The following is a 21600-nucleotide window of genomic DNA, read 5'->3' on the forward strand; positions in this document are numbered from 1 at the left end:
GGTGTGTTGCAGGTCATTGTTAAAATTTCCATAACAGAGAGTACAGTGGAAGAAACACATTGATAAAATGCTGCTCATTGTGAAACCAATTGCGGATTCTTGGACCTCGGTGAAAGCTCACATTGGCCCAAGTGATATGGGATGCTCTGCCTGCTCACGATCTCTCTAATCAAGCAAAGCATCCTGTACACCATCCAGGAATGTTGCTAGAAGTTCAGTGTTGTATGGCTGTATTTAATTTATTATTGCTGTATTTAATTTTTGCTTTAGTGTTCAGCATCAAATTCAGAAAATTAAAAGACTTTTTTTTTGTTATTTTATTTACACAAATTGAAAGGACAAGAAAACAAGAAAAAGACAGTTCAATAGCTTGAGTTTGTAAAATGTATCCAGTTCAGTTCAGTTCACTCTGAATTTGACTGTTCCAGTAGAGATTTTTGTGCGAGAGCTGCAGGACTGTTGAAGCTCTGCAGAAAAGGGTGGAACCTCGAGCTAATTAAGCAGTGAGCTAAGACCTTCAATACAGTGTTTGAAGGAAGCTGTGGTTTGGGGGCCTACAGGACTGATCTGATTCTGGTGAGGACCAGCCTGCTTGAGGAGAGGAGGGCTGTAGATGCTGTGCAAAGGGCCCAGGTTCGAGGTCGTTAAGTAGTGACATCATATATTTTGCAGTTTCGCTTAAGACGGGAGACATTGGCTGGCATTCAGTGGGCGCAACAAAAGAGTCCAGCAATTTGGATGGAGAGGAACTCTCCAGAGAAACAGGGCTGATCGGACTATATTTAGGAGTATTAGAACAGGAGAGTGTATCAGGCTGTGGAGTGACAGGGAGGATTGGCCACATGTCATGCTGAATGTCAGCGAACCCAATAGGCTCTTTTTGGTTTTTAAAGAATGTGTCAGGGGAGGCATATAATGTGGATAGAGCACAATATACAGGAGAAGCAAGGCTGGTCTGACTTAACTGAGGACCAATGAGTGGAGAGGAGGGCTGCTGAAACTGCTCAGAAGTGAGGAGGGGGTCAAGCTGTTCCACCACTGACAGCAGTGCTTCATTAGTGTCACTGACAAAAGGGGCCTCTTTCTGGAGCTGAACGGGTGCAGAGGAGGCCAGTGATGCAGATGCAGAGAAATCCATATGAGAAGCTGGGAGGACCGGATTTACTTGACACACAGGCGCATCAGCTGTAGTCTGTGTGTTCTGCAGCTGCACACACGCTGACTGCTGGTGAGGCAGGTTGGTAACAGTTGGCTGTCTCTGTGGCTGCTTGAGAGGCTCCTTCACAACTGAATAGGAAGAAGACGGCTGTGTCTGAGCTGGCGTCACACAAAGCCTCTTGGCCTGTTGAGCTTCCTGTTTAGGTTCAGATGCAGATGCTGCAACACAAACAAAAACACAGTAAGTCTTCTTTTGTTAACAGATTCTCGTCTTCTTTACGTCACATTTCACATGAAAAAAACGTCGCAATTCCCAGAAATCTCCTCTCACCTGTGCTTGAGGTGCGATTTCGTGTTCTCTTCCTCTTTTTGCCCTAAAAACAAAAATATGAGAATTTTTATCAGTTGATACAAACTCTGTGCACTGATAGGCACATGTATGAACTGCATGTTGGCACTTTGGACATACGTAGTTTTCTTTGGTGGACCAGTCTGGATGCTCTGTGGCGTGACGGCAACTCTCCGTTTCAGCCTGATCAAAATATTTTGCTTGTTGGTCTTTTGAGAGTGACCTCCACTGCAGACAGACAATCATGCGAACACACTGTCAGCATAGATAAATACTCAGCTACACTACACTACACATAACTACAGGACAGCTGGTACACATGCACAAAATGAGCATAAAGCATTAACAGATGCATAAATATATTCAGAGTTACACACTTACCCTCTTTCCCACAACTGCATTTATGGCTGCACTGCCAGTTATGTTCAGTTCCGCCATCACCTTTGGCCTCTGCTCCTTCAGGTAAAGCATGAAGGCGTTTGGTGGTTTCTTTATGTACAGCCGGTCCTCATACTGTCGGGCTTCACATTTCCTTTTTCTACAGGAATAAAACACAGAGTCAGAGCATTAGCATTGTGTACAGCTGTGATGAAAGTAGTTCAAAACATAGTAAAGCTGTGAAACTGAATGTAAGGAGGCACCATTAAAGGAAGCTGATTAAATAATTCACGCAAAAACATCTGCAGAGCAAAGACGGATATCTGGAGATCACTGACACAAAGCACCAGAGAAACTTACTTTGGAGTGGAGATGTTGGATGGGGAGCAGGAACGACAAAATCCCGGACTGGAACATCGTGCCTACACAGATGCAGAGATGATTACGAGATAACAGAGTTTATGAAGATACAGATGTTCAGCAGCTGTGTACACTGGTGTGTTTGTGTTTTACGTACAGTTCTCCAACAGGACGCACGTACTGCCTCATGTTGTCTGGAATCCCGAGCGCATTATGCTTGAAACACACACACACAACAGATGATGAGACAAGCTGCAATACTATGATCTATTCACTCGGTGGAAGAAGTGATCAGTGGGAGGAGAAGATGTGCATAAACTACATTCATACATAGCTTGACTTTGCTCTCCTGCGCTATTCTTTAGAATTATGGTTCATTGGCAGTGACAAAGTTTACTGTTCAGCAAAGCTTCACACCACTTTTATACAAAGGTGAAATAATACAAGGAAGGTGAGAGCAGAGTGATGAGTCCGACACTTTTAAACATCTTTATCAATAAAACTCTAATGAGTCCTGTCTCTACCTCTGGGTGTCTCAGCTGTCCCTGCCTATCTGTCCCTGGCTGACTGTAGAGGTGATCTGGCACTGTGGCGGTGTTAGTGAGAATGAGTGGAACCAGCTGCTGAGACACAGGAGGAGCTGGTTCCAGGAGGGTGTGGCTAAGAAATCTTCCAGTCCAAGGATCTAATGCTGACTGAGTGGGTGCTCCAGTGGGGAAAGGAGTGGGAAGTTGAGGGTTGGATGGGGGAGGAGGAGTGACAAAATCCCACAATGGCACATCGTGCCTACACAGATGCAGAGACGGATACAAGATAAAAGAGTTTATGAAGATACAGATGTTCAGCAGCTGTGTACACTGGTGTGCTTGTGTGTTTTACGTACAGTTCTCCAGCAGGACGCACGTACTGCCTCATGTTGTCTGGAATCCCGAGCACGTTATGCTTGAAACACACACACAACAGATGATGAGACAAGCTGCAATACTATGATCTATTCACTCGGTGGAAGAAGTGATCAGTGGGAGGAGAAGATGTGCATAAAACTACATTCATACATAGCTTGACTTTGCTCTCCTGCGCTATTCTTTGGAATTATGTTTCATTGGCAGTGACAAAGTTTACTGTTCAGCAAAGCTTCACACCACATTTATACAAAGGTGAAATACAAGGAAGGTGAGAGCAGAGTGATGAGTCCGACACTTTTAAACATCTTTATCAATAAAACTCTAATGAGTCCTGTCACTACCTCTGGGTGTCTCAGCTGTCCCTGCCTATCTGTCCCTGGCTGACTGTAGAGGTGAGCTGGCACTGTGGCGGTGTTAGTGAGAATGAGTGGAACCAGCTGCTGAGACACAGGAGGAGCTGGTTCCAGGAGGGTGTAGCTAAGAAATCTTCCAGTCTGAGGATCTAATGCTGACTGAGCGGGTGCTCCAGTGGGGAAAGGAGGGGGAAGTTGAGGGTTGGATGGGGGAGGAGGAGTGACAAAATCCCACAATGGCACATCGTGCCTACACAGATGCAGAGACGGATACAAGATAACAGAGTTTATGAAGATACAGATGTTCAGCAGCTGTGTACACTGGTGTGCTTGTGTGTTTTACATACAGTTCTCCAACAGGACGCACGTACTGCCTCATGTTGTCTGGAATCCCGAGCACATTATGCTTGAAACACACAAAACACACAACAGATGATGAGACACGCTGCAATACTATGATCTATTCACTCGGTGGAAGAAGTGATCAGTGGGAGGAGAAGATGTGCATAAACTACATTCATACATAGCTTGACTTTGCTCTCCTGCACTATTCTTTGGAATTATGTTTCATTGGCAGTGACAAAGTTTACTGTTCAGCAAAGCTTCACACCACATTTATACAAAGGTGAAATACAAGGAAGGTGAGAGCAGAGTGATTTTAGAGTAAAATAAAACTGTTTTTCTTTCATGTAGACTAAAGCATACAACAGTTTTTAGCATCTTTATCAATAAAACTCTAATGAGACCGGTCACTACCTTTGGGTGTCTCAGCTGTCCCTGTCTATCTGTCCCTGGCTGACTGTAGAGGTGAGCTGGTCCTGAGCCCATGAGTGGAACCAGCTGCTGATACACAGGAGGAGCTGGTTCTGGGAGGATGTTGCTAACAAATCCTCCAGTCTGAGGATCTGATGCTGGCTGAGGGGGGGCAGGTATCCCAGTGGGGAAAGGAGGGGGAGGCAGAGGGTAGGATGTTTGCCCCAGAATGTCAACTGCCGCATCTTCAGAAGTGGAAGGCGCTTCTTCTGACTGCATTGTCTCTGAAATATGATTGTTTTCCTCCCTGATGTCCATTTTAGAGACAGAGGGATTGAAAAATGACAACTGCTTCTGCCTGGGATCCTGTGGCACACATTCATAAAAGGTTTTGTTCCTTTTACACTACGTTCTTACATCTCATATAATACCGAACTAAACTAAGGACAAGTATTATGTGGGAACAAGGTGTGAGTTAACAGTTAAAGTCAGAGTAAATGTCATATTAAAATATGACAATTACTGATGATAAGATATTTAAAAGTGTTCAAACCAAACTGAGAAATACAAAAAACTAACAAACTAATTAATACCTCAAACTCTGTTAACTCTCATGACTTCACTGCATTTATATTGTTCTTACTTTGTGACAAACAGTTTAAATAGATAATGCACTGTTTCACAATCACAGTTATATATAATATAATGAACAGGTTTCAGTTGTTTACCAAAAAGATTTAAATATCATATATATGTATATACAAGAATCTGCAATTCAACAACACTAACAAGGTACAAACATTGAATTTGCTGACTGAGGGGTTTTAATTTTGCATCAGCTTAGCCAGTTACAATATTAAAATAATAGCTTTGTGATTTAAAACCTGATTAAGCTGACCTGTACTGCAGAGGAAATTTAAAAAAAAAAAAAACTGTAGTAACAAGTTGCTCTGCAGATTCAAGTTTTACAGGCATTCGTGTTATAAATTAATATAATATGATGCATTGTTGAGATGAATTCACCCCAAAGTTTGATTCAAATGTACCAAGAGTGTGCTGTATGAAGGAAGTTACTGCCTACAGGTTTATTTAAATACTGCAGATATATTTTAAAAGTACAGTTTTCTGATCATACCATTGCAGTTTTTGTTTAAATTTTAATTCGATACTTGTTTTGTTTTTTTTTTACGACGATGTGAATTACTTAGGTCACTGCTGAATCACACAGTAGCTCAATAATTCAAACTTTACTTTGTGGACTTTGTTTACATGTTGAGGGACACATTAAAACAGGAAAAATATCGATTTTGAAAAACTAAATGTGTGGCTTAAAGAGTCAAGTGTTTAATTTAGATGTTCCACTGTATCAGATGACCTTAAAACTATGCTATGAGTACTCACCAACAATTTTCAGCGATGGTTCACTTAAATATTTTAAAATGCTGTTTAAAAGTACTTTTGAGGTTTGCTTTTGAGGCTCTGAAAAGCACTTGTTCACACAGTGAAGATCCTGTCTCTGTGTGTCAGGTTATGTAAAATGTTACTGTTTAATTTCATTGTGTCACCAGGTAACAAAAACATTCCATTTCAGCCCTCCCTGTTTCCAGCATCTCTTTATCTACAGTCATCATCATGGCTGGATCAGCCTTCTCAGGGACTCTGGGGCAGATTATGTTGGGCCCCGACTGAGCCCACAGTACATGTCAGGGTACTTATTCCTTTAGTAACCAAATTATAAGCAGAGAGACAAAACCATGCTCAGAAAGGTTCATGCTTGTTTTCAGTTTTGACTGTATTGAATATTTCTGTTACAATATGCAAAAGTCCATCAGTTATTGAAGGAAACAGCTGTCAGATGTTGCTTTACACTGTAAAAAAGAATTCTGTAGAAAAACAGTAAATGTCCTGGTAATTTTCTGCCAGTACATTTTTTTATTTATTTATTTTTAAAAGAAGTTGAAAGACTTTTCTGTAAATGGTAAAATGGAAAAATCGTCTTATTCTTAGTCACAGTATATTTTCTGTGTCATTAATGGATTTTTTCTGTGAATAGAAAAAGTGAAAATTCAGTTTCTATTACTATTTACAGTCAATTCTTTTAACTTTAGCCCATTAAATGTACTTTTTTGTATATCCTTAAGCACACATTTCTATACAATTACAACCTTATACACAATTTGCTTTTAAATGAAAACTTCTTAAAATTATCTGTGCACAAGTAGTACACAACAACATTGGTACATTTAATGTTAAATATTCTTTTATTTTACTTTATATTGCTTGTTCTGATGAAGACTTTTAAACTGTCAACATCAGCTAAGTGAATAAGGATCTGTGTCCATGAACCCTCAGCAGTGACAACACTTAAACGCCATAGTTCAAAATCCTCAATCCACACCTTTTGTCCCCTGTGTTCAAAATGCTCTTGGCTGTTAAAGTAGAAGAGAAAAGTTTGACATATTTCACAGCCATTAAATGTTCTCTCAAACAGAGGGCATGGTTACTTCCCAAGCAAAAACCTCTGCTTGTGCTCACAGACCCTAAATCAGGACAAATTAGACAATAATAAGACAAGTGACTACAAAGTGACACCAGAGCTTCGTGAAGAGCAAGCATGAAGTGAGAAATTGTGTGCACACTTTCTAGTGGCACCACTCTTCATTTACCTGTGTGATAAAGTCCTGATTGTAGCATGGTAGTCCATCAAATTCCATCTGAGCTTTAACCTCCTAGGACCTGGCGTCCACATATGTGGACATCACATTTTGGGTTATTTAGACCAAAATACTCTTTTGCTCTACAAGGGCCTGATATCCACTTACGAGGACATTATACTGCTACTGTTCTAACAAAATTTTAAACGAATATCCTCACATGTGGCTCTTATTTTTCTTAAAAACAAAAATAAGGTAAAAAAAAAAAAAATCTGGTAATTCTTTGTTTTTACATTCATCAGGCCCCAATATGTCCAAATATCAAAGAGAAATTAAAAATGCATGCCGTGGAAGAGTTCAGGTCTTAGGAGGTTAAAGGAAATACACTCAGCTTTTGCTTAGATTTTCAGAGTTGTTCAATTCATACAGCAACTTAAGCAGTTAATGTGATACTGTTTTGCTCCACCATCTCAGCCAATGAGCCTGGTAAATTTATTCTGAGGAAAAAAAATAAGTTTTAAGAAGTTTGTTTTTTGTTGCTGTTGTTTACATTTAAGCTACAATAAAAGGAATAAAAATACAAAGTTTAGTATTGAGGTGGAAAATGACTTGAAATAAACTGAACTTGTACACCTACCATTGAAAGCCAGCAAGAAAGAACAGAGTTTTGGTTTTGTTTAGATCCGCTGCGGATTATCATTATTAATTTTCCTAAAATAAATGCAGAGTTGCATACACATAACAGCATTCTGTTGCAATGTAAGCAGTTTATAATTGAAGTAACACACAAACCTTCACAAACTAAATCAATGACAACATTAGACTCACCTTGCTTTTGTAGACAAGGTGATCAGGCTTTTTCATCCTCTCCTGACACCAGCTGCACTGCACCATCAGCATCTTGTATCTCCCTTTCTCACTCAGTAAAGTGTTTCCTTTTGTTGGCTCTGCACGTGCAAGTGTGTGATCACAGGTGAAATAAGGGATATTTTTCCATTGCAGGTTTAGAGTGTTTCATTTAGTGATACCTATCAATCCACTTTTCAAATAATCTCTAAGGATCTTATTTTTTTTAATAAAGACACAAATATCCCTGCTTATTATTAGGCTAAAAGCTTGATATAGACTTAACAATTTACAATATGTCAGCAGCATCCCCACAAGGCATATAACACCCCTGCACACCAGCACTGTATTATACTTTAATCAAGATATAGTTATAATTTAATCACATTAGCTCAATGGTCACAAAAATATACTAGAAATGATCTATAAATAACATTTTCAAGAAAAGTTGGATCATGTCTGTCTAAAAATATTTACTAAACATTTTTATGTGCTACAAAATGGACATAATGATAAATGTGCTGAGGTGAAACTAAACTTTTAATAATATCACCACTATAGTCTTTTAACCATCAAATTAGTCTATGCTGGTCAGCTAGCTAAAAGTCTTTATGTTAGCAGCTTATTTCACAGGCTAACATTAGCATTTGTTAGCTAGCCAGGATGGTCCGAGGCTAAAACTAGAGTTAGTGTAACTTTGCCTGAAACCCTTTAAAGTCTTCTGTAGAGGCAACTGTAAAACATAATATTATTATAGGACTTATTAGAGTCCTAAAACTATTTCTGACTGTCTATACATCAACAGAACAATGAAGTTTTTACTTTCCCAGTTATCTACATTACTAACTTTAGCTAATTGGCTAGCTGCCTGTCACAGCTGTGTAAAACCCAGAGAGAAGCAGACGGCTAACTATAGTATTTATGAAAACTGGTCCAGCCACTGAAGGGCTGTTAAAACCCTTTGATGTTATCATAGCGAAAAATGATTTTAATTTAAAAAAAAAAAAAAAAAAAAATGTAATTAACAAAAATGAGAAGCTCATGTCATGTTAAATCTAAATAACATTATTTGAAAAATGACTCAGTAAAATATTCCTGCCTTATCTGGATACACACCAGTTAACAAATAAATTAACAATTATTTCTAAAAAACACTGAGTCTTTTGAAAAACATTATTTTAATTTAAAAAATATAAGCTTTAATATTTACCACTGAATTATCAAGGCAGTTTCTTCAGCTTCAAAGTCCAAAATCCAAATGTTCCAAATGAAGCCTGAAAGAAGCGTAATGGCTGGACTTACTTACTTTTCCCTCCTTTCAGGGTTCTTGCTCCCACAATGCATTGCAGTAGTTAAATACAGAAAAATAGTAATACTCAGTCTCAGGTTACCCCAGTCAGCTGTCATGTTAAATCTAAATAATAATGTAATAATGTAAATAATCTACTGTTTATAAGATTGGGGACACCTGCAGTCAGCTGAGACTGAAGAAGTCACTTGGATGAGTGATGAAATGTTTCTCCCACTGAAAACACTACATCCAGATGAACAGAATCAACTTTTGGAGATTTACTTACTTAAATGATTGAGAATGCATCAAGACGATGACAGGGAAGCTATTTCATTTCAGTTCAATTTTAATTATATAGCACCAAGTCACAACAACAGCTTTATATTCTAAGGTAAAGCCCCTACAATAATAGAGAGACAATGCCCTGTAAGCAAGCACTTGGCAACAGTTCTACCTTTTAACAGGGAGACACCTCCAGGAGCACCGGGCTCAGGGAGGGGTGGCAATCTCATGGGTTGGGAGTGAGCATTGGAAGACAGGACTAAAGACTAAATCGATCAGACTAAAACATACTGTTTGTGCTATCTGTCCGCCTTCCTGGCTTAAGAACGGTAAAATATTACTTCTAATATACTTGATAATAGATATCTGAGATTCTATAGATTCTATATTCTGTAAATCACACGTTTGTGCTGACTGTCTGGTTGTGGTGAGGACCAGGTATTGCTGATAAAAATCAGTTCATGAGCTCAAAAATACTGGTGTACTTCTTCATTTTTCATAAAGTAAATTAAAAAAATAACTTGCCCAGCTCCAGATGGACACCCCGTCAGAGGCGGAGACAATGACACTTTCCTATGGCACTTACAGTTTTTTCTGATGGCTTAAGCACATTTTTTGTAACTATTGGCTATTTATGCAGAACTCTACACACAAATAAGAAAACCCTTCACAAAAATCAACAAAACATTGTAATTTCCTTGTAAAAGCGAATAACCTTTGCTTAACTCTCCACACCTTTGCAAAAATGTTTTTTTCGTATCAAACAGTTAACACAAGGCATCACATTAATAAGCACACAATGCACCAACTACACACTGATGGTATGAATAAAAAACACATCTGGCTTTTGCTTTCTCTGTGCACCAGGTAGGCTATGTCAGTTTGAGCTCATACTTTTGTCATAGGTCTGTAAACATGGAAACATGATCCAAACTTCAAGTACTGGTGTTTATTTACACACATCAAAACAAACACAAGTGTTTATTTCCAAGTCCAAACAAAATAGTAATTTCACTGAGGAAAAAAAAGAAATCAGTCTACATCGTGTCGTCTCTCTGGGTCCGGCCACAAAATTTCGTCTACATCACATGCAATGTCCTCTAGTCCAAGGCACCAGGGAAAATATCTTCTGGAATGGCGTATCCAGGCCTGACATGATGCCTGGTCAATATCCCCACATGCCTCCTCCATTGCCTGTAAAAGGGCTATGCGTTGATGGGGATGACGGTCATAGACCTTCCAGCGCCAGGCAGAGAAGAACTCTTCAATTGGGTTCAAGAATGGAGAGTATGGGGGGAGGTTGAGTACAGTGAAGAGTGGGTGATCTGTAAACCAGTTGCGGACCAAAGCAGCCCTATGGAAAATAACATTGTCCCATATGATGACTGGTCTGCTCTGGTCTCTGAACACTAGTGAGCATGTCATGTAAGGTGTCCAGGAATGTAATAATATGTGCAGTGTTATATGGGCCCAGGGTTGCATGATGGTGAACACCACCATTTTGACGTATAGCTGCACACATAGTTATGTTACCACCGCGTTGTCCTGGGACGTTGATTATGGCACGGTGTCCAATAATGTTCCTGCCACGTCTCCTTGTCTTTGTGAGGTGAAAACCAGCTTCATCCACAAAAATCTGCTCATGACTCATCTGCCTCTAGCTCCATCACTCTCTAGACAAGACAAAACAAATTCAGCACAACAGGCACATGCACAGCACTACAGTATGCATTTCCAGAAAATTAAACAATTGAGAGCGAGTTTTTAAATGAGTGTTACTATACTGTATAATTATCTATCATCCACTCTCTTCCACCTATCTAAATAGGGAGACAGGGGGATGTTGTCTTAGGGCAAGAGGCGGGGTACGCTGTGGTCAGGTCGCCAGTCTGCCACAGAGCTAACACAGAGACAGACAACCATTCACACTCACGTTCAAACCTATGAGCAATTAAAAAAAATAAACCACCAATTAACCTAAGTTAACCCCACTACCTGCATGTCTTTGGACTGTGAGACAAAGCAGGAGTACCGCACAAACACACGGGAAACATGCAAACACCACACAGAAATACCCCCTGCACCAGCATGCGGCCCTAATATAATTATTATTATGCTATGAAATAAACCTGAAACATTCTTTACCTCTGACTGTTATTTGAAGAGGATCTTGTTGAGCTGTCGCCTTGAATGTTTCTCTCTCTACTCTGAAGAAGTATGTTTCTGTGTATGTGGTGGTTAAATCAGAAAACAGAGTGGTGCAGTCTCTCTGACTCAGGTTCCCAGTAATACTCATTGGATAGATGCGAACTGCTCCACTACTGTTGAAGATCACATTGTTTGGATATTTGCCAAAGTCAACATTATTTTTAATCCATACTCCAAAGATTTTTCTTGCTCTGTTAAATTTCTGTTCTTCTTTGGGTCTGAAGCTACATGGGATTTGCAAACAAGATCCACTCAATGCTTCCAGCTGCTTTGGGGCAGTCATGTAGAGTTTTATCCAGTCTTGATAATCAGCCAAAGCACCTGTAAATAAAGTGTAATGATTAATCCATTCACATAATAATATTGAACAAGTTAACTACATTTTTTTCTACTCCCAAACAAAACTCATCTCTGATCAAAGTATTCCCTTTAGTTAATGAGGTAATATTTTTGTATTTGAATATTTTCTTGTTTAATGAAACATTTAGCTGATATTCCCGAGATGACAGGAACATTTCATTCATCTGCTGTTTGGATGTAAGATGAAAATCTTCATAATCAGAGTTTCAAAAACTGTCTATTGTAATGCTTAAAAGTGCCAACAAACATATTTTGTTCCTCTGTTGTTAACATTTTGTAAATAAATGTAATGTATAATGTAAAATGGATCCAAGATGGCGCCGCGGATAGCAGCCTCAGTACTGCGCTCTCTCACACTTTCCTTGTTTTTGTTTATTTTCTCCGCGTTTGGTCACTCAGACCACATCACTTTTTCCGCGGATCAACTGCTAAACATCAGGCAGTCGTCTCAAAATAGTTCTTATCCTTTTTTCATAAACCCAGAAAAGGTTTTTGGAGATTTTAGTCATAGGCACAGTGGCTCTCTGTTGAAGGAGACGCAGACGGGGGACTTGGGTCGGCGTGCTTGTGAAACTAGGTCGGTGGGGATTCTGCACGGCTCTTCCCTCCATTGTCCGCTCTCTTCCAAACAAAGTGGACGAACTACTGCTTTTAAACCGGACTAACAAGGACTTTGCACGCTCTGCTGTCCTTTGCTTCACTGAAACCTGGCTCAGTGAACAAATCCCAGACACTGCCTTAAATCTGCCGGGCTTCACTTCACCGGGCGGACTGCGAAATGGAGCTCTCAGGGAAAACAAAGGGTGGTGGAGTCTGCTTCTACATTAATGAAGGTTGGTGTACTGATGTCACAGTGTTACAGAAATACTGCAGCCCGAACCTGGAAACTTTTTTTCATCAACTGCAAACCGTTTTATTCACCACGGGAGTTTTTCCTCCTTCAACCTGGCCTGAGTTTACATCCCCCCTCAGGTCAATGCGAACAACGCACTGTGAGAGCTAGCTGACCAGATTAACACCCTGGAAAGAAAATTCTCCAATTACTTTACAATTGTCCTTGGGGATTTTAACAGAGCAAATCTAAACCATGAACTTCCTAAATATAGACAGCATATAGACTGCCCCACAACATCACACTGGAGCACTGTTACACCACTTTAAAAGATGCCTATCGCTCTGTCCCCTTGGCAGCCCTGGGACATTCTGATCACTGCCTGGTCCATCTTCTTCCAGTTTATAGGCAGCAACTTACACGTGCCAAGCCTGTAGTCAAAACTGTAGGACTGCTTTGACAGCACTGATTGGCCTACAGAAGCAGTGACAGGGCCCTGTATAAGCAAGCCAGGAACACACTGACCAGGGAGATCAAAGTGGCTAAAAGGATCTACTCCCAGAAGCTGAACGAACAGCTCTCAGCCAATGACACTGCATCAGTGTGGAAGGGCCTGCGGGACATCATCAACTACAGACGCCCCCTACCCCCTGTTGAAGTAAACAAAGATCTGGCAGACTAGTTGAATACATTCTACTGCAGATTTGAGACGGACAGAGCCTCAACCCTCGCCCACTCCTCCACAGAGACATTGACCCATAACACATCTCTCAACCCCCCCCACCCCACCCCAGATTCAATGACCATCACAGTCTGGTATTGAAGAGCCACTAAACAGGACAGGTGCAGACTGCAGCAAACTGTACGGGCAGCAGAAAAGATCACCGGCACTCCCCTGCCTCCATCCAGGACCTGCACCTCTCAAGAACCAGGAAATGGGGAGGGAAAATCATCACAGACCCCTCACACCCTGGACACAGACTTTTTGACCTGCTGCCCTCTGGCGGATGGTATAGAAGCCTGCAGAACAGGACCACCCAACACAGGAACAGTTTCTTTCCCTTCGCCATCTCCCTCCTAAACAGTCAAACTGTCACACTGCTTCACACTGCTAGACTTCAACTGCACCTTATGTACATTCTGTGGTATTCATTTCATTTCCGTAATCCTGTATTTTCTGCATATAAGATTTGGATTGGTTATTATATTGTTGGTTTACGTGTTTAGCACGTTAACGCGTTAGCACCATCCAGCCCCACGCACAGGGAGATCTGCGATAACTTGCTAACGGAGATCTGCCGTGTTAATGCGGTTATGCCGTTGATGTTGTTTTAACGAGATGACAGCACTAATATATTTTTTTTTTTATTATTATTTTTTTTCCATGTTGTAAAATAACTCTAATAATGACTCTGAAACACTGAAATACTCACCTGAAACAAACAGGACAATCAGTAAGATGCTCACTGTCTCCATGTTCACAGACCGACTACTCTACTGCCTGGATAAAACAAAACAAAACAAAAAAACAAACCCAGATCATTTCACATATGGAGCTGTAACACTGTACTTAAATCAGTTTTATAATAAAAATGTGCCTTGTCCAGCCGTGAATGTCTTTTTTTTCTTTTCTTGTTGTGCTTTGCTTTAAAACAATAAGTCAGTAAGTGCAGTAAAAGAAAGATAAAGAAAGTTAAAGAGTTACTGAATAAAAGCAATGAAATGTTTTCTTAACAGAAAAGCCAAAGTAGAGTCTTATCATTTTACAGTTTTAACAGAATCACAGTGAACTGTGTCACCCAGCCGATGTTAGAAAGAAGGAAGTACAGAAAGAGAACTTGCTGTTTAAGAAGGTGCATTAAAGTCAATCTGCTGAGCCTTGCATTTTACATCTGTTATATATAAAAACAAACAAAAACAACAACAACAACAAAAAACAAACAAAAAACAAAACAAAAAAAACACACACAATCATCTGGTATAATATTTCCCAATACTAGGGGCCACATACTAAACATAAAAAATGACTTATGATTTGTTGTTTTTGATTTCTGTTGTGTCAAATTTGGTGGAATTACAAGTCTAATTTTTTAACAGATATTGACCGTCATAAAACAAACCAAAGGCAGAACTCAGAAGAGGGTAAACACAGGAGCTCCACAGGAACCAAACCAAAATAAGCACAGAGCAGGGCATGAGTGAAACAAACTGGAAACTAGGGCTGCTCGATTATGGCAAAAACGATAATCACGATTATTTTCACTGAAATTGAGATCTCGATTATTTGACGATATTTATTTAACAATAACAATGTATTGAATAATGGCTTTAAAGATTGTCAAAAAATAATATAAAATAGTGTGCAAATACTGATTACAGTGGAAATGTTTGCAATATAAAAATAAATGAAAATGTAAACATCTATGTTTAGTGAACTTCAAAATACTGCACAATATTTGATCCACGTCTGACTCCGCGAACCCATAATGTTTCCACCAATGTTCCCTCAAATATTTCATGTGTCTGAGCGAACACACAAACTCCCTGAGCGGTCCCTTGGACCACTGTGAGCGACATCAGACGTGTGCACTGTGGTCACGCCAGCATCTAATCCATCCAAGTTACATGGTTTATTAAAATAATCAAATTACAGCATTTACAGTTATGTTAGACTACTTTTAATTAACTGCTTTAGCCCACTTACAATGAAAATTTAAAAAAATCTTGTTCATGACCTGTGTAGTATGTTAACACTATTGGAAGTAAAAATAACTTGAACTCACAACTTTCTTTCTTTCTTTTTTTTTCATAAAGCTCTGACTTGTATTATGAGTATGACTCTGTGGTCTGGGAGAGAGTCCTATAACTCTCTGTCCGCAAAATACAGTATATAATGACCAATGTTGGGCAATTAATTATATAGTATATACTATATAGTATATAGTATATACACACACAACAAAACTATTGACTACACTACACACTAACTACACAAGATTTGCGCTAAACGTCTCAAATCTCTCACATCTCAAAGCACCGCCGTCACTCCTAAAACCTCCCCCCGTTTCTTAACAACTAGATGCCACGTTGCCATATCAGTTTTTGATTGGTCGACACGGTACTTTTTTCGACCAATAGGAAAGGGTGGGGGGTTTTTTGGTTTTGTTTTTGCTCACAGGCGGAGAGTGCTTTCGAGCGTTTTCCTTATAAAACGCCGTTTTTACCGTTTCTTCCCGCAGTAAATATAAACAACGATAGTATTCAGGAAGAAAACCAAACATTGCAGATATTTTTATCATAACTCTGGTTTTACGTGGCTTATCGACACAATTTAAAAACTGGTATAAAGTCCACACTTTTCCCGTCAGTTGTTCCGTCTGTCCTGCTCACATCTCCAATGGTTGTACACGTTGTCATTAATGTGGCTTCACTGCACATCCAGTGTTGCCAACTCCTCAGTAAGGAAAATCGCTATTGGTTGTCCTAAAAGTCGCTAGAAGTCGCTAAATGACGTCATCACCTAATTTGCATAATTGGTCATGCTAATATAATTGTAACCTATGTTGTTGGAGAGAGAAATAACATTGTGGAAGAGACATAAAGTGAGTAAAAAACGTCCTAAATGCATTTAGAGTTTATTTAGAACTACAAATTAAATTTCTTTTAGCAATTATTGTTTTTTTAATGTCACAATTCCAACCCTGCTCCTTTACCCGGCTTGGACCGCAAAAGTGACCGAAATAGGCACTCTGGTGGAGTTACTTTGTGTGTGTGTTTTATAAGTAGTTTTAAACCTTGTGATCCACAAAACAGCATAAGAGTAAAAGAAGAACTGACTGCGTTACAGCACCCGCTGCTTGTTGAGAGTAAAAGGGATACGTGCTTTCACGTCTTTTTTTAGCGACTTTTTTAAGAAAAAAAGTCGCTAGGGGGTCTGAAAACTCGCTAAATATAGCGACAAAGTCGCTAAGTTGGCAACACTGTGCACATCAGCCACGCCGCTTTGCTAGCTAAAACACCGGTGTCGGCACATAAGGACGCTGTCATAGCCTGTCAACGACGTTGATTGGCTGCGTATATACGAATGTGAATCGCATTATTGGCTGGACTATAGGATAAGGTGGCATCGTTCTAATCCCATACAGGAGCAGCCAGTCACTTACTGACTAACACTGTAAAACAGAATTGTTAAAGTTTTAATTTTAATTCAGGTAAGATTTTTTTTGTGCGCAACGCAGATTTTCTGTGCGCAGAGACCGTGCCAGCAGTGCGCAATTGCGCACGTGCGCAGCTTAGAGGGAACATTGGTTTCCACACCACTGAAGTCGTTTTACCTCTCTTTTCAACCAACGGCATTCTTTCTTCAGCAGCCATTATCCTCTCCAAATAACTTCTGCTTAGCTTTCCGAGCTTCCCTCGGGTCCTCTTAATTGTTGCGACGCGTGTTCGAAACGCAGAGAGGTGCGCTCGATTTGCCACACGGAGCAGCGCGAGAGTAAAGCACGAGGGAGGTGCTAATAATCGGCTCAGGCATTTTTAATGATCGTTGAAAACCCAGATCGTAATCGAGATTACAATTCGATTAATTGAGCAGCCCTACTGGAAACATATAGCAGGGAAACTGAAAAGTAGGCACCCCAGCCTACCACCCCCAAGAGAGCGGTGAGCGACTACGCCAGAACTTCCAGCAATGCGCCCCCAATACCAGCAAGTACCCATATCCCAGGGAGGGGCAGCAGCGTCCAGCAGGGAGCGGTATAGGGAGAGGTAATCCCAGTCTTCATGACCAAGTCCCAGGCCAAGCCATGCGCACACACACACACACCCAGGCCATAGGCCATTCACTCACACATACCACACATGAGTGACACAAGAGTTTAGTTGTGGACAAAACGTATTTTATAACTGAGGTAAGCCATTTTCAATGAAGCCACAAATCTAAATTTGGAAAATAATAAATAACATGATCCATGAGCAACATAAGCTATGAAATCCTACCATCTAATACAGGAAAGTTTATCTAGATACACTAAATGACAATCATTTCTAATGTTACTGCTCATAATGAAAGACGCTAATCAGTCCATCCAGTAGATTTATTTCATAAAACATTACAAACTTTTCATCTGAAGTAGTTTATTCATCAAAGTCTGATCTCAGTGATACATGCAGTGGCATTAATGATCTTAATGATAATTTAATGAGCTTGGCTAAAGGACTATTCTATTTTACATTAAAAAACACAACAAACCTTGTAAACATCAGTGAGTAAACTTGTGAGTGAACACTACATGTGCTTTAAATACTCTAGAAATGCTGTGAGTGCATTTTAAATTCATCAGACTCACTAAGAATTTACCATTTAAAATAAGCACGTTTTAGAAGAAGAAGAATAGCCACTTTATTGTCATTCACAACATACACCAGTTAGTGCACATCAGAAGGAAATAGTGGTGCATTTACTTGCCATCTGGCTGTACAATTTAAATCATATATTAATAAAAATCTAGGATATGTACACCTAACAACATAATAGAAATTTGTCTACACACAGTGTTGTTAAGGGAAAAAAATGTACAGAATATTAGTAAAAATAAATATACTGCACAACAATAATAGAAATGGAGAAATTACGTGTACAATCACGGCATGAAATTGCGCTGCCCTAAATACACACTCACAATGTGCCTATTCTGCCCTCACTATAGTTTAAAGCTGGTTTCTAGCTTGACAGATTGCTTAACAGGCCCACAACATCCAGGAGTCAGCACGCACATGTTGGATATTTACTATCAGAAGTTCTGCAAAACTGTGATACAGAAATGAAAAATAAAATGTTACATTTCTGTTGTAATTGACTTGCTTTTACAATATCAAACAGTGAGCCATGACCTATCATGTACTCACACGTAAACACATGAAGATATCCCGAAACCTTCACTTATTTGCCCCAGGTATCTAGCGGTTATCTCAATGCTAATGTTACATTGGAAATGCCATAGATAGGCTACTGGGCTAACGTCGCGGCCGTTTTTCCACACATCAAAGTTTCTTACACAAAATTCTCAACCGTTATGTAAAACTATCGCGGGTAAGCTTAACACGACAGAAATCATCTACTTACAGCAAGTGGTCTTTCGGGCTCACCAAGAAAGAATGAACAAAAAGTAGAAAAGTTTAGCTTAAAGTAGTGATGGTCCGTTTGAAGCTGAAACTGGCGCATGTGTCAAAACAATCAGCACTGCTTCAGAAACTCTGTGCCGAGGCTTGGTTCGTCTCAAAAGAGTCACATGATCAATGCCGCCAAACATAATTAGAGACAGGAAGGAAGAGAGAATGCTCTGCCTATTCCTAAATAAAAAAACAGTTCACCAGCAGTTCTGCACCAGGGACCTCATAGCACAAGCATACTCCCAAACTATTCTAATGTTGTGTTGTACATTGTTATTTATAGTGTATTTTTTTATTAGTAAAAAAAATCAAGAAGTCACAAACAAAAGGAGAACACACCATGGCACATGTTTAAACAAAGAAAATGTATTCATCAATATGATTTATTACTAAAATAGATATAACATAATTTTTTCAGCAAAAAATACACATTCAAAACACCATATCAGCCCGATATCAGACAGAACTGTCACATGATATCAGACAGAGGCTATCAATTCAGCTCTGTAAAATGGGCAATCATAATTAAGCAGTTCATTATAAGCTGTAGACTCAAGCTGCTCTTCATATTTTTGGCCACCAGATGTCACCAAAGAAAACTGTATTAAAAAGCTACGAGTAATGAGTCGTTTTTTAATACAAGCTTCAGTGCTTCAGAAAGCTTCATTTGGCTATCACTAGCCTAAAGACCTTTCTACCGAATTGCAAGGTGGCCTTGAGTCACATGACTTGGACTCAAGTCAGACTTTAATTTTATGACTTTAGATGTGACTTGAAAAAAATGTTCTCCAGACTTGGACTTTTACACCACTGATTTGGGACTTGAATTGGACTTGAACCTGTTTACTTGAAATGACTTGATATTTTAACCCAAATCTAAACTTTAACACACATATTATGTAAAAAGTGCGCACCATTAATTCATTAATTCTTACCACACTCCATATGTATGTACACCCTAAAAAATGCTGGGTTATTTTCATAATTCAACTCTTGGGTAAAAGCCGTAGGTTCGTAAGTTGGGTTATTGTGACCAAATAGTGGTTCAAAAGTCATGAATCAGGAGTTGGGTTGGTGATGTGCTGGGTTCTTCACAGCTTGACTAATTCTGTTGGGTCATAGGTTGGGTAGCTTTAATCAAATATTAGGTCAAAATTTGACCCAATTGTTTGGGTTGAAGATAAGCCTCAGAAGAAGCCACAACATTTTTCACAAACTGCCATTTTCAACTAGACTGTGACCTGATCAGACATCACTGGACTTCTACACTACTCTGAAATAAAACATGTTAAGTCAAAAGTGAATTTTAACAGTTTGAAAATCATAGGGTTAATTTTGATAATGCAATTTATTGGTTTATTCTAGAACTTTACCTACACATTAAAGGTCTTTTAACATATAACACCAGCTAGCTTGTGATGAAGAATGTTATTTCTACTTAAAAATGTTTGATATCATCTGTTAAAGTTATAATTTGAAATGAGGCCAAGGTTGCTCAGTTTGACAAACTATTTAGAGATCACTATATAGAACAAAGAAAGTATGAGATTGGGTGTTGCATTTGTGGGAAAAAGGTAAAAAAGAAAGAAAGAAAAAGAAACAGTCTACCTAACCTACTTAATTTAATTTAATTATTGAATATAACCTAAATGACATCTATGTTGATAACAACATATTTTCATTTTAAAATTTAAAGGCAATGATAATTCGTCCCATTTAGATCTTTTTAAAAAAGATAAATTGCGCTAATACTTTGACCCCCTTTTTTCTCTCTTTCACTAGACCGTGCAAAGAGCACGCGCATCCCTGCACTTAGCTCGCTTGCTATTAATGCAAATGTAATGGTAACAGCAACATACGTGAGAATTTATACTGCCACCACCAATATTTAGCCACCATCTTCGATCCTCACTCTGAGCCTTCGGTAGCTTTAAGGTCTGCCACAAGTTTACGTTTAATCAAAGTAAAATAAAAAACACTAATTTAATGCCTTCTAAATATCATTTGTATTAAGCCTTTTGGTTCTCAGTCAACACAAAAGGCTAAGTTGTTAAAGGGTTAACTTGGCGGGGCTGAGAATGTTTGCTGCATTCGGACCCTGCTCAATATACAGGTAATCTGCTCTTTATAGATGGAGGCAGTGCTCACTGCTCTATGACACTGAGTGAAATCAGCCTGTCATTACTTCACAGACAAAAAGCACCGACTTATTTGTCCGAATGATCGGTCCAGGGAGCACAAGCTGTGCAATCATACTTGCTTATATATTTTTTTTACTTATATGTACATTCACTTTATTGAAAATAAAAAATGAGAAATGTTATTCTCGCTGACTTTAGAGTATTGTGATGGACCGAGCAGTGAAGGAACGTCAGACACAGGTTAAAGTGCAAAAAAAAAGCTTTTTTAATTGACCCCAAAATAAACTTGGTTAAATTATACAGAAAATTCAAAATCTTGGGGCCATAAAAGAGGTCAAAGTAACAGAACTCTTCTCAAAAGCTGGCAACAAACAAAAACTCAAACTCAAACAAACTAACCTACCTAAATGAGACAAAGGAGAAACTTAAACAGTGGCTGGCCGGTCAACAAGAACACAGAAAGGCGTAGAACACACAAAACCCAACTAAAACTAACATAGCAAATTCCATTTCCCTCCATGTCTACACGATGTCAGGAAAAGTGTCAGGAAGCGCTCTG

The 21600-nt window shown here is 39.3% G+C and overlaps 1 protein-coding gene and 1 long non-coding RNA gene across 2 annotated transcripts; both read right to left on the reverse strand.

The window, feature by feature from the left end:
* Positions 1-492: 492 nt before the first annotated feature.
* On the reverse strand, positions 493-9083 carry LOC120441818 (transcription factor 7-like 2). Its single transcript, XM_039617265.1, has 15 exons — positions 8967-9083; positions 7739-7857; positions 4260-4622; positions 3851-3909; positions 3492-3753; positions 3129-3187; positions 2770-3031; positions 2403-2461; positions 2246-2307; positions 2178-2187; positions 1889-2045; positions 1628-1735; positions 1490-1532; positions 1218-1377; positions 493-616 (listed from the first exon to the last, which is right to left on the reverse strand). The coding sequence occupies exons 2-15, from the start codon at positions 7808-7810 to the stop codon at positions 493-495; spliced, it is 1800 nt and encodes a 599-aa protein (XP_039473199.1). The 5' UTR covers positions 7811-7857; positions 8967-9083.
* Positions 9084-10242: 1159 nt separating this feature from the next.
* On the reverse strand, positions 10243-19120 carry LOC120441955. The gene is made up of 4 exons (XR_005614416.1): positions 18854-19120; positions 14163-14230; positions 11475-11858; positions 10243-11002 (listed from the first exon to the last, which is right to left on the reverse strand). It is a non-coding gene; the product is annotated as an uncharacterized LOC120441955 (long non-coding RNA).
* Between the last annotated feature and the right edge of the window lie 2480 nt (positions 19121-21600).

Source organism: Oreochromis aureus, linkage group 9, assembly GCF_013358895.1.
Source record: "Oreochromis aureus strain Israel breed Guangdong linkage group 9, ZZ_aureus, whole genome shotgun sequence".
NCBI lineage: Eukaryota > Metazoa > Chordata > Actinopteri > Cichliformes > Cichlidae > Oreochromis > Oreochromis aureus.

Coding starts and splice junctions, on each gene's coding strand:
- LOC120441818 (XM_039617265.1), bottom strand. CDS start 7,810: ATGCTGATGGTGCAGTGCAGCTGGTGTCAGGAGAGGATGAAAAAGCCT. Junction 3,910..4,259: donor GACAGCTGAGACACCCAAAG/GTAGTGACCGGT, acceptor GTGTGTTTCAAG/CATAATGTGCTCGGGATTCC. Junction 2,462..2,769: donor GACAGCTGAGACACCCAGAG/GTAGAGACAGGA, acceptor GTGTGTTTCAAG/CATAATGCGCTCGGGATTCC.